At 44.8% G+C, this 13,693-nt stretch overlaps 1 protein-coding gene across 4 annotated transcripts in view; it reads left to right on the top strand.

The window, feature by feature from the left end:
- The first annotated feature begins 265 nt into the window (after nt 1–265).
- Nucleotides 266–13,693, top strand: part of hemk1 (HemK methyltransferase family member 1) — a 96,155-nt gene continuing 82,727 nt past the window's right edge. For 3 of the 4 annotated variants that reach the window (XR_010966044.1, XM_067998435.1, XM_067998431.1), the window contains exons 1-5: nt 266–351; nt 2,000–2,039; nt 4,222–4,742; nt 5,918–6,009; nt 6,468–6,561. Coding sequence is in view for 3 of the 4 variants with exons in the window: in XM_067998435.1 (XP_067854536.1) it covers nt 4,491–4,742; nt 5,918–6,009; nt 6,468–6,561 (438 nt within the window). In the remaining variant the exon portion in view is untranslated. The remainder of the gene's footprint in view (nt 352–1,999; nt 2,040–4,221; nt 4,743–5,917; nt 6,010–6,467; nt 6,562–13,693) is intronic. The other variant, XM_067998432.1, reaches the window with a different exon arrangement.

Genomic DNA, 13,693 nt, shown 5'->3' with positions numbered 1-13,693 from the left:
TATAATGCTCCTAAGGTATTACTTTTTTTAAAAACAAGGGGAAACAGGTTGCAGGTTTTAGAAAGTGCAATCCAAATAGAAATTTCTATTGTTTTACCAATAACTATAAAGATGTGGAGTGAAAGCGTTTTTGTTTTTAAAAAAACATGAAAGATCAAAAGCACTTGATGCTATCAGCGAGGCTTTGATTTGTGGAGCGGAACCCGCGGCGCGTTTCTTGACTCTCCAGCCGGACCTGGTTCGGAGACGCACATTGGTAGCAACAACTGTGGCCGTTGCTAGGGGGAGAGCGGGGAAGGAGACCGAGGAGAGGCTCGAGCGCCGAGCGAAGAGATAAATTCAGAAACAGAGGTAAAACGTGGGCGAAGTGGAAAAAAAAGAGAGGGGGTGTTTAATTCTTACTGAAGAAAACCTGAAGCGAAGCGCGCTGATTCCACTCCGACTTGACAGCCGCCGGGTCTGGTCGCGTCGCCATTTTGTTCAGGGGACGCGGTGACGTCATCTTAAATGAGATTCCAGAAGGTTCTTTTCCCGCGCTTTTTTAAACCCTCTTCCCTCTCTTCCCCTCTGGAAAGGTGCCCACAGGTAGGCAGGGGGTGTGATTCTGTACCCTCTCTTCCCCATCCCTGGCTGCACTTCACTGACCAGCCTGGCCTGTGGGTGACCCTGTGGGTCAGGAGGTGGTGAGGTCGAGCCCCACCATCCCCGGTGTACCTCACTGACCAGCCTGGCCTGTGGGTGACCCTGTGGCCTGTGGGTCAGGAGGTGGTGAGGTCGAGCCCCACCATCCCCGGCTGTACCTCACTGACCAGCCTGGCCTGTGGGTGACCCTGTGGCCTGTGGGTCAGGAGGTGGTGAGGTCGAGTCCCACCATCCCCGGCTGTACCTCACTGACCAGCCTGGCCTGTGGGTGACCCTGTGGGTCAGGAGGTGGTGAGGTCGAGTCCCACCATCCCCGGTGTACCTCACTGACCAGCCTGGCCTGTGGGTGACCCTGTGGCCTGTGGGTCAGGAGGTGGTGAGGTCGAGCCCCACCATCCCCGGCTGTACCTCACTGACCAGCCTGGCCTGTGGGTCAGGAGGTGGTGAGGTCGAGCCCCACCATCCCCGGCTGTACCTCACTGACCAGCCTGGCCTGTGGGTCAGGAGGTGGTGAGGTCGAGCCCCACCATCCCCGGCTGTACCTCACTGACCAGCCTGGCCTGTGGGTCAGGAGGTGGTGAGGTCGAGCTAACTTCCCCCAACCCAGGATTTAAGTCCAAAGTCCAGGCTGATGCATCGTGTAGCCCCGAGGTCGTGAGACATTAGGTGCAGGTGTCTATTGCCCATCAAACTGGGCGTACAATCCCATGGCACTTATGTCTGCCAACTTGTGTTGGCTTTTTAACCCAAAACAAAAGCAAAAATACTGAGAAGCACCTTCATCGTCGCTGGATCAAAATCCTGGAACTCCCTTCCCAACAGCACTGTGGGAGAACCTTCACCACACGGACTGCAGTGGTTCAAGAAGGCGGCTCACCACCTTCTCAAGGGCAATTAGGGATAGGCAATAAATGCTGGCCTCGCCAGCGACGCCCACATCCCATGAACGAATTAAATAAAAACCCCAGTCCTGGCAAAAGGTCATCGACCTGAAATGTTGTTAACTCTTGTTTCTCGCTCCACAGATGCTGGCTGACCTGAGTGTTTCCGGCATTCTCGGCTTTATAACCCATTTAGTTTACAAGCTTTTCTTCACTGGCACTAGAGGTTGTCGATATCAGTCACGCAGATCACTCCAAAGGTGGGACCAGAGCATTTCAGAACCACATTGGTTCTAGTCCCACCCTCCAACCTATTGGATGTTATTTTCTCTTGTTGTGTACGAACTTGAGACAGAAACATTATAAAATGATCTGATGGTTTTTTAGAGTCCCAGTTGTAGCTGTGTTTATTTAATGTTTGTACCCAAATAAGCTTCTAAAGTGTAGCTTCTAAAATCTTTTTATTTTTCTCAAAGGTACTTTCAGGAGCAAGCCTGGCTATTGTCTTATATGAAGGTGTATTTTCTTTAATACTATTTGCAGCTACTTTTTTTTGAGAGACGGTGAATGTTCCCTAGTGTGAATGCATTAAATGTCTTTATTTGATAATTCGGGGTAGATTTTCAACTTGCCTCCTGGGCATAAAACTGGCATTGTGGATTAACCACCTGTTTCACAGTATCATAGTAGGTACAGCACAGGAAGAGGCCATTCGGCCCATCGTGCCTGTGCCAGCTCTTTGAAAGAGCTATCCGATTAGTCCCATTCCCCTGCTCTTTCCCCGTAGCTCTGTAAATTTTCTCCCTTCAAGTATTTATCCAATTCCCTTTTGAAAGTTACTATTGAATCTGCTTCTACCACCCTTTCACGCAGTGCATTCCAGATCATCAGAACTCGCGTAAAAAAAATGTTTCCTCATGCCGCCTCTAACTCTTTTGCCAATCGCGTTAAATCTGTGTCCTCTGGTTACTGACCCTTCTGCCACTGGAAACGGTTTCTCCTTATATACTCTATCAAAACCGTTCATGATTTTGAACACCTCTGTCAAATCTCCCCTTAACCTTCTCTGTTCTAAGGAGAACAACCCCAGCTTCTCCAATCTCACCATATAACTGAAGTCCCTCATCCCTGGTACCATTCTAGTAAATCTCTTCTGCCCCCTGTCTAAGGCCTTGACATCCTTCCTAAAGTGTGGTGCCCAGAACTGAACACAATACTCCATCTGAGGATAGAAACCGGCTTGTTTTTATTTCCTTTGAAACCGATAGCAATGCAAATTCCTATCCCCTTCGTCTTTTAGTGAAAACTGATTAAAGATAGCAGGAGAGTCACATCATTGGTGCCTGCTGACATTAGCAACATGATTTGGTGCAATCTGCAGTCAGTGAGGGAACCCCACAGAATAGGGTGGGACAACAAGTATTAGGCCAGATTCCTATGAGGAGACAAGTGGGAACAAAGCCCTATTCAGTCATCCCATAGCCATGCCCTCAGTTGAGAATGTCCAGATCATTAAGGCCATTGTTTTTGTTAACTACACAAACAAAGTGTAAACTGGGCCATAGAGCACTGGGAGCCCTTTGGGGGCAAGGGCTGTGGGAGCTTTTTGCTCACCAACAAAGGGAGAAGAAGGTTAGAGGGCAAGTCACACAAGCTGCTCGCGTACACCTCCCAGCAACCATTAAAGAGTAGGTAACCTACCTACCTGTCTGCTTGGGTGGGAGATTGTGTGTAGCATTAGGAGACTTAAAAAGAGCAGAGAAAGGTTTTGTTAATAATAAAAAAAAGTTCAAGAATGATGCATTGTGATAAACCAGGTAATACTGCACTGTGAAGAACCGTAAAGTCATTGACTTGTGCTGTACTTCATAAATGAGTGCCCCACTATTTTATCATAATGTATATCTGAAGCATTAGTTAGAATCATAGAAATTTACAGCACAGAAGAAGGCCATTTGGCCCATCGTATCTGTGCTGGCCGAAAAAGAGCCATTCAGCCTAATCCCACTTTCCAGCTCTTGGTCCGTAGCCTTGTAGGTTATGGCACTTCAAGTGCACATCCAAGTACTTTTTAAATGGGGTGAGGGTTTCTGCCTCTACCACCCTTTCAGGCAGTGAGTTGTAGACACCCACCACCCTCTGGGTGAAAAAATTTCTCCTCAACTCCCCTCTAATCCTTCTACCAATTACTATAAATCTATGCCCCCTGGTTATTGAGCTCTCTGCTAAGGGAAATAGATCCTTCCTATCCACTCTATCTAGGCCCCTCATAATTTTATACACCTCAATTAAATCTCCCCTCAGCCTCCTCTGTTCCAAAGAAAATAACCCCAGCCTATCCAATCTTTGCTCATAGCTAAAATTCTCCAGCCCTGGCGACATCCTCGTAAGTCTCCTCTGTACCCTTTCTAGTGCAATCACATCTTTCCTGTAATGTGGCGACCAGAACTGTACGTAGTACTCAAGCTGAGGCCTAACTAGTATTTTATACAGTTCCAGCATAACCTCCCTGCTCTTATATTCCATGCCTCAGCATAGTTAGATCAGTTTTTTTCCAGTATGCAGCACAGAATAGAGAGGAAGTAGCTGTATAAGACACTGTAATTTAGTACATCTGGTGCACTAGGAAATTTGAAGTATAAAAGTTAAACTACTTTTAAAGTTTGTTTAAATTATATAACTTTATATGCCTTCACAGATTGCCCACATTTGAATTGGACTAGTTGACTGCAGTGGTTAAATGGGACACTTTTAGAGCTACGTCCACAGCGACCATTGACTGAAGTTAGGAATTGCAGAAACACTGCAAATCAAGCCCATGTTGGAAAACATTGATACAAGCTCCTCACACAAGGCAATGTGCTGCCAACAGCAATGCATTTAGCAGTTTGCGAAAATTGGTGTCGTGAAGACGCCTGTTAAAATACACCAGGGCTGTCGAAAGAAGTAGGAAAGAACCTCGGCAAGATGAGATGCCGGTGTACGTGGTCAAAAGTTTTCTCTGGATGCTGTGTGTGCTTGGCCTCACGTTTCAGAGCATTTCGTGGGCCTGTCTCCTTTTCAACTGCTCTCTCCAGAAATCTTTGCAGATTAGTACCTGGGGCAATGACGGGAGCTAACTGTGTGACCCACTGGCGAAAGATGTTTGAACAGGAGGGAATATCGGAGCCACAACACTCAAGTGAACACATAGTATCCCATGTGCTCGGAGGAAAAACTGTTAAGTATCATGAAATTCATGTCTAGGTTAGGCAGCTAACAGAGACTTGGGTCCGTTGAAAGCTTTTAAGTAATGATGTAATTTGCTGGTTGCCTTAAAGGGAATAAAGACCTTGTGTATATTATACACGAGGGGGGATTGACGGATATAAAGATGTCACACACAAGTGCTCAAAATTGTGAGGGAGATTTAGGAACATGAGTAGGCCATTCAGCCCCTCGAACTTGTTCCGCCATTCAACTAGATGATGGCTGATCTGTATCTTATTTCCATCTATCTGCCTTTGTTCCGTAACCCTTAATACCCTTGCCTGACAAAACTTTCTCAATCTCAGTTTTGAAGTTTTCAGTTGACCCCCAAGCCGCAACAGTTTTTTGGGGGAGAGAGTTCCAGGTTTCCTATCCTACTGTGTGAAGAAGTGCTTCCTGACATCACCCCTGAACAGCCTAGGACAGATGTCTAGGTCCAGATGTTGTCACTAGGATTGTAGTATAGTGTAATGGTGGCCTTGTGAAATCTCCTTGCATCTGGGCTGTGCATGTCCTTTTAGTGAAATGTATGAAATATTTATACTGTATCCACTTGAACTGTGAAAAACGCCTGGCAGTACAATCATAGATTTTGTCTGCTCAAACTTGGGTTGAGTCCAGAGACAGCATTTCGAGCTGTCTGACACTTAGAGTGAAGTACTGGTAATCTCACACTGGAGTTGGGAACAGTGGGAGCAATTTGAGGTGTTGAATTAAAGATGGTTTTACATTACAGGAGCGTAGTTCACCTAACGCTGGCTGCAATCCTTAGTGTAATTGAGCTGGCCATCAGGGAACCTACAACATTGTAGTAGCTTTTAAACTTGATGCCAATTGGGTCTCTGCATTACATAGCTAAGCCCAGCAGTGCTACAGACACCGGTACTCAATGGAAATGTAAGAGAGGGACAGGCATCAATCTCCTTAGATGGGAACGCTCTTATTATGTAGTGTGAAAGAACCTTAAGAGCATTGTGCAAGAAGTATATTGGCACGACATTGAAGTGAATTCACTTGACTGCAGTTTTTTCTATAGCATATTGATACTAACACACCAAATAAGCGCAGTCACTGCAGTCTGGCTCATCTTTATTCAACTGTTTTGTTCACTTTTTAATAGTTGTCTTTCTGTCTGCTCTTTGCAGATTCACAACCTTGCGGAGGAGACCCTATCTCGCCCACTCACTACAGAGCAGAAGCAGATGATCTGGGATTTGTGTTCTAGGCGCCTTCAACAGTGCGATAATTTAAAAATATTTTTATACTTACCTTCCCTCTTTTTTTAAAGTTGATTATTTTCCCCTCTTGTAAGCTCAAGCAATCTGATATGGGTGGCAAGATAACTGGCCCCAGGCTTCATCTAATGCCACTTTATACCCAGTGACTAACCAATACAAGAGTAATCTGTCACGATTCACCCAGCAGTTTTTACTTCCTTTACTGTGTGGAAGCACCTAGGCTCTGCATCACATTTCCGATTAACAAATCGGGCAAAATCAGGATCTCAGCATGTGAGAATTGTGGAGAGCAGAACTCCCTTTCAATGCAGGGCATTGTTACACTAGTGGTGGAGCACAGGCCACTGTGGGGATTCCTTGTGCTTAGTGAAAGAATATATTAATAACTTTGTAAATGATAGTTTTTTTTTCAGCCTGAGTGATCTGTTCACAAATGTTTTTGGCTTTTCTCTCCTAGCATGCCCGTGCAGTATGTGATCGAGGAGTGGGACTTCCGTGATCTGACCCTGAAAATAAAGCCACCAGTCTTTATTCCCAGACCAGAAACAGAGGTACACAAATATATTCAATCACAAGATTGTCTCGAGGGATTGCACGATAGGGCAATGCGTTTGTGCTCCAGTTCATCGTGGCATCCTACATTTCCTTATTGATAAATAAATCTAGTGAAGAACCAAAGCATTCAGTGTCGGACACCACTAAGATTGAAAAGAGGGGAGATGAAATAAATCAAAAAGAGGTGCTTAGGTGACACGATGTTTGAGTTTTAAATGCCTGGAGATTGAATGGAAGGCTAAGGGGTTTTCGGAGTTCCCTGGTGTTGAGGTCCTGGGAAGGAATGAGTAGATGACAATGCAATGAGCGTTGACCTCGACACTGTGAAGATGCAGCAAAGAGCAAGAGTGTGTAGGATGGTAGATTCGGGGCTTAGGGGCACATGAAAGGAACATTTCAGAAGAGCAAGAGAGGGAAGTTGTGAGGAAAGTCACTAGAAGATGATCTTGTGCATTGTATCAAATAGATGTTTGCCTAACTTACTTGTTTCAATGCACATATGTGCACATTACAGCAGCATTTATGGCAATCTGTTTGTCACCAGGATTTCAGTAAAATGTGATGGTGAGTGGGTGAATTGGTTTTTTTGTATTCTGTCCACTCGAACTGAGAGAACCACCCACATCACAATGACAGATTTTGCAGTACGAAATATGGGCTGTGCTTGGTGTGAGCATTTTGAGCTGTAACACACTAGAGTGAAGTATTTGTGGTTATAGGTCTTTCTGGTGGTGGGAGAAATTTAAAATGATAATTTAAGAATGTTACACTGTATTAAGGTCTGTTGACTAAGTGTAATTTTTCCTTAAATATGTTAGTACCAAAATGCTAAGTGCCCTGACAACACTGCATGAAGTGGAAGTGCAATACAACTAAGTATTGAAACTATGAAGAGAAAAAATAAAATAACTGAGAATTATAGCATTTAAATTATTATCATCATATATCTAACAGTCTGTATGTATCAATACAATAAAAGTCTTGCATATGGAAGTCACTTCCTGTCCACATTAACCTCACTTCCTTAGTCGCAATTTTTGAGTCACACTTTTTATGTTAACACTTTATAATGGAAAAACCTTACGTCAACATTTCACTGTTATGATGTAATTGTAGGCCTCAAGTTAATCGGCTGTGTCGTTGCGAGGACCCTCCCGCCACCGAGCGGCGCTGCGGCGAGGACCCTCCCGCCACCGAGGACCCTCCCGCCACCGAGCGGCGCTGCGGCGAGGACCCTCCCGCCACCGAGGACCCTCCCGCCACCGAGCAGCGCTGCGGCGAGGTCCCTCCCGTGATATCCCCAAATGCTGAAAATCTTGAGGCTGGAAATCTGGTTAGGAAAAGTGTAAGAAAATGACTTCAATTTTAAAACATTAATTTTATGAGATTTTCTGGTCCTGTTGACCCAAGAAACTGCATCCCTGCTCTTCTGCCTCGGGCTCTGCTTTCCAGCTCCAAAATTTAAAATTTCCTGATCTGCAGGGCTATGGTCCAAAAAAATAAAGTCATGCTGCGTCACTCCTTCTTCATCTCCCCCACTCTTTGGCTGCTGGCCCCAAATAACAAGATTTGTTTTAACAGTGCCACTCTCTAGCCCCCCCCCACCCAACACCCACTTAAAAAAAAATTAATGTGGCTCACTCTGCACTAGAGTCCTGCTCCACTGCAAAATTAATGCTAATTGCTGTTCTTTGGCCTCAGACCCTGCCAACAATTTTTTTTTTGAATCCCTGGCCACACTCTCAGCTTTTGGCACTGCTCCTGAGCCTCCAGATCCACTGCTGGCACTGCCTCCGGCCCCCTTCTTCGTTTCGAAGGCTCCTGGCTGCGATTGCGTTTTAGAAAAATTAGTTTTAGGCTCGGCCTCCGTGACCACTTCCCGGGTCTGCCCCAGTAAATGTAAAATTCCTGGCTCCAAACTTAAAAATACATGCTGGCCCTGCACCCATTTCATCTCACGGGATCTGCCTCTGGCGCCGCTGCCATGAATTTTTTTTAAAATGTGAACAGTATTTTCCCAGCCCCTGTGGCTTTGACCCATACCTGCAGCCCAGCAACCTCTGAGCTCCTTTAAGGCCTTCCCTGGCCTGTCACATTGCCTCCCATCCTGCTGCGCGCCTCTTCCATATCTGCCTATGACAGCAGTGCTGTTATTGTCTCACCATGTCTCCTATTAAACGGGACAGACCTCGACTTCTGTTAAACCGATCAGGCCTTGACTCCCTGCGTGCAATGTCACGGGAGATTAACTGGTAATATATTAAAAATCTTCCATGAAATGCACACTTCTTGTAAGTGTCACACTTACTTTGTGTAACTCTTTGCTCGTCACACTTTGTTGATGGCACTCCTATTACAAAACACTGTATTTGCCAGCTCACTGTGAGCAACGCCACGGGAGATCTGCTAGTGTAATCATAGAATGGTTACAGCACATAAGGAGGCCATTCGGCCCATCGAGCCCATGCCAGCTCTTTGTAAGAGCAATCGAGTTAGGACCATTCCCCCGCTCTTTCTCCCTAGCCCTGCAAATTTTTTCCCTTCAAGTATTTATCCAATTCCTTTTTGAAAGCCATGTTCAGACTTTTTAGCTGTATCGAAAACGTCACAGTTTATAAAGGATTACTTACATCCCCTGGATGGAGAGCCTAGAACTAGAGGGCATAGTCTCAGGATAAGGGGTCGGCCGTTTAAGACTGAGATGAGGAGGAATTTCTTCACTCAGAGGATTGTGAATCTTTGGAATTCTCTACCCCAGAGGGCTGTGGATGCTCAGTTGTCAAGTATATTCAAAGCTGAGATGGATAGATTTTTGAACACTAGGGGAATCAAGGAATATGGAGATCGGGCAGGAAAGTGGAGTTGAGGATGAAGATCAACTATGATCTGATTGAATGGCGGAGCAGGCTCGAGGGGCTATATGGCCTACTCCTGCTCCTATTTCTTATGTACAGGCTGGAGTGTGTTACAAGGGAGCTCATGTGACATTGCAAACTGGAGGAGTGAAGCCTGAGCCATTTATCAATGTTATTTGAACCTTGAGATAAGGTTCATCCTTGAAACACACGCCAACCTTTCCTATTTATAATCTGTACAGGTTGAGTTCAGGGAAGCTGTTTTATTCTGTATTCTGGTGATCGTTTTTGCTGATTGTGGGTGTTGCAGCAGATACTAAGCAGCAGCAGCAGAGTACAGCTATTTAATGAGATCAACTAAGTCAAAGTGCTATAGTCTATGGTGATAACCAGATGATTTGGGCTACAAGGTTAGAAAGAAAGACTTGCATTTATATAGTGTCTTTCACGACCTTAGGACGTCCTACTTAATGAGGTATTTTTGAAGTGTAGTCACTGTTGTAATGTAGGAAACACGGCAGCCAATTTGTGCACAGCAAGGTCCCACAAACAGCAATGCGATAATGACCAGATAATCTGTTTTCAGGTGTTGGTTGAGGGATAAATATTGGCCAGGACACCGGGGAGAATTCCCCTGCTCCTCTTCGAAATAGTACCAAGAGATCTTTTACGTCCACCTGAGAGGGCAGACGATGCTTCAGTTTAATATCTCATCCGAAAGACGGCACCTCCAACAGTGCAGCACTCCCTCAGTACTGCACTGGGAGTGTCAGCCTAGATTTTGTGCTCAAGTCTCTGGTGTGGGACAGAGGGTTGCGTTGCATGTTACACTGAGATGGCTTGGAGTTTCCCATATTGCCTATATCGTACTATTTTAATTTGTTGAATGCACCACTCTTTTGTGCAGCCTGGCATTGGTTATTCCCTCCCTTATTAATGTACTGCACTACCTTTAGTGTCCAGCAGATGGCTGCATTCGCACATTTGTAGTTTGAATCTCAGACTTGTGTACAAAACAGATACTTACAGTTTTGTGCATTAACACCTGCTATTCAAAGGAATTTTTTTTTAATCCCTCACGATGCTTTAATCTTACTTATTGACTCGAGATTTTCACCACATGGACTGCAGCGGTTCAAGAAGAAGGCTCACCACTTTCTCGAGGGCTGCTAGGGATGGGCAATAAATGCTGCCTTGCTAAAATAAATTTTTTTTTAAAAACTCAATGTCCACACATGTCAACCAAGAATCAATGGACAGAGATCAGTGGCAAGAACCCTGGCTGATTTTTTTTTGCTCCCTCAGGAAGCACTTTTTCACACAAAGAGTAGTGTAAATCTGTAACTCTCCACCCCCCACCCCCACCACCACCCCCCCCCCCCCAAACAAAAGGCTGTGGATGCCGATGGTCAATTGAAATTTACAAGACTGAGATCGATAGATTTTTGTTAGGCAAGGGCATCAAGGGATATGGAGCAGAGGCGGCTTGATGGAGTAGAGGAGCAGATCGGCCATGATCTAATTGAACGGCACAACAAGTTTGAGAGGCTGAATGGCCTACTGTTGTTCCTATGTTCCCAGCCCCAGGGCACTGAGGTCAGCTGCTGTCCTGGCTGAGATCAGCTAACTCAGTACAGACCATGGATTAAACCAGGGATTTTCTGGTCTTCATGATTTAGTCCTACATTAAGCAGTACGTTTACCCACTGGGCACTTGCCTCCAATGTTTTAATATCACAGTGCTTTCGACAGAGCAAGCACCACAAGGTCAACAAAACAATCAGTTCTGTAGTTTCCCACAGTATCACGAGTGACCTTAGTTCAGGTTCCTGACACTATCAAGGCCTCCAAATCACCTTGAACCAGCTTCTCTAGTTATGTTATCAGTAGTCACTGTTTAGCAAAAATTCAAAGGGAAGAGATGGGGATAGTGATGGGTGCGTTGGAGTGTTAGGGAGGGAAGGAGGTAGTGGGAGATGAAGTAGTAGGCGGTGTGAGAGAAGAGAGCCATTGAAAGGGAACATGAGCTTCCTGGGGAGGGGATGGGATGGGATGGAAGCCGGAGGGGGCCACATTTTCTCCACCCCCCCCCCCCCCCCCCCCTGCATCCCAAATGTGGTGGCTCCTTGCCCTGGCACACCACTTCCATGCCACCACCACTTCCAACACACTTCCACACCGTTCACCTGAGGAAGGAGGAAGCCTCCGAAAGCTTGTGAAATTTAAAATAAATTTGTTGGACTATAACTTGGTGTTGTAAAATTGTTTACAAAACACAAAGGAAAGAAGAGTAAAAAGACAGAGAAAGAAGCAGGAGCTCATGTTGAAACAAAAAGTTGGGCTAGGGAGAGAGAAGCAGAACACAAGAGAATGAGAGAAACAGATCAGAAAAGACACAATGAGAAACAGCAGCAGAGACAAGTAAGCAAGACCATATGCTTTGACTTATTGTGTGCAATGCCACGGGGCATCATCTAGTATGTATTTTGAAGATACTGCCTTGAGCTTTAAAGTATATGTCGAATATCTTTGTTTTTGTATTTGCATTAAATATCAATAAATTTAATTAGCGGTTTTAGCCTGTACACACCTGGTTTAGTACGTAATATTTTCCATCATCAGTTAAACTGAAAACACAATGGGAATCCTATGTAAATTCCAGTGGCAATTTTCTGCAATCAAGGTTAATTGTTGAACCTGAGCCATGTTATGGCTGCAAGTTCAGAAAGTGCAAGAGGCGGATTTCTAATCATAAGGGACGTCGAGCACTTAAGAAAACCTTTTTGACAGACTGTGAACAAGAAACACGGTTTTAAAAAAACTATTTTTTAGCACTTACTCTTTAAAAGATTAGAGAAAGAAAATTCACTTCTAGCAGATCACAAGATTCATTTCAACTTGACTATTTATAGCCATTTACTGCTTGTCTGGATATTATTGATCATTTAGACACTGTAACGCTGATAAAATGAGAAACAACTGAAGCAGAACTGTTTCTGACACATTTACGTAGTTAAGAGACAGTTATAAAATGGAGAAGTACTGGTTTCATTTACTCAGCGGCATTATCTGATTTTGGTCTGCACAAAGGTTCCTTTCCTCTCATTCCAGGTTTCTAATTTTCCCCCCATTATAAACTGTTGCCTCCAGTAACCTTGTTGCACAGGGAAGAGGAGGTGTTGGTTGGGAGAACCATAGGTTTCTTAGCAAATAACTACCTTTTCCCCTCACATCACTCTCTGTGAGTACACGAGCAGGTGGCAGAATACACATCTGTCACTGGATAATCTTGTTTTTTTTTTCTTTTTCTCGTGAAGTAAGATGCTTTCTTTCCAGGGGACAGTGGAGGGGGGGTTTGATGGGGCTTCCCCATCTGGTGATTCACCAGAGAACTGATAAAAGACATCACATGACTTCCTGCTGAGTTTTGTATTGTTGGAGAGAAAGAGGGCTTTTCCGCACACAACTCAGCACTGATGTAAGCTGGTGGTCGGTATAGTCAATGGGAACAGTGCTGCTGACTGTTTGAAAATTTGCTTGAAGAAAAGAGCAAAACAAAGATGAAATTATACACCACTATCACTTAGAAATGTCTCAAAAATGCTTCGTATATAGTAAATTACTTTGAAGCACAGTGATTGTTGGTATATAGAAAGAACTTGCATTTATACAGCACCTTTCATAACCTCAGGGCTATTGAAGTACTTTTGAAGTGTAGGCACTGTTGTAATGTAGGGAAACACAGCATCCAATTTGTGCACAGCATGGTCCCACAAACAGCAATGAAATAAATGACCAGATAATCTATTTTTTTAGTGATGTTGGTTGAGGGATAAATATTGTCCAGGACACTGGGAGAATTCCCCTGCTCTTCTTTGAATAGTGCCCTGGGATCTTTTACATCCACACTGAGAGGGCAGACAGGTCCTCGGTTTAACGTTTCAATCTGAAAGGCGGCACCTCCAACAGTGCAGCACTCCCTCGGTACTGCACTGAAGTGTGAGCCTAGATTATGTCTCTGGAGTGGGACTTGAACCCACAAGCTTCTGACTCTGAGGCGAGAGTGCTACCACTGAGCCAAGGCTGACACAAGACTTTGTCTAGAGAGTCCCATTGTTTGAGTTGACGATTCCACCTCGGTAACATCTGGGGATGCAGAGCACTGATGTTATACTCAAGGGGAACTGCAGTTTTCCCAGATAATAATTTGCTCATCTGGAAGGCACCTTAACTACTTCTGGTCACTTCTGTGCTACTTTGGTAGCCTGTAATA

This window comes from Heptranchias perlo, chromosome 17, assembly GCF_035084215.1.
Source record: "Heptranchias perlo isolate sHepPer1 chromosome 17, sHepPer1.hap1, whole genome shotgun sequence".
Classification (NCBI taxonomy): Eukaryota; Metazoa; Chordata; class Chondrichthyes; order Hexanchiformes; family Hexanchidae; genus Heptranchias; species Heptranchias perlo.
This window is presented reverse-complemented; position numbering and strand designations above follow the sequence as displayed.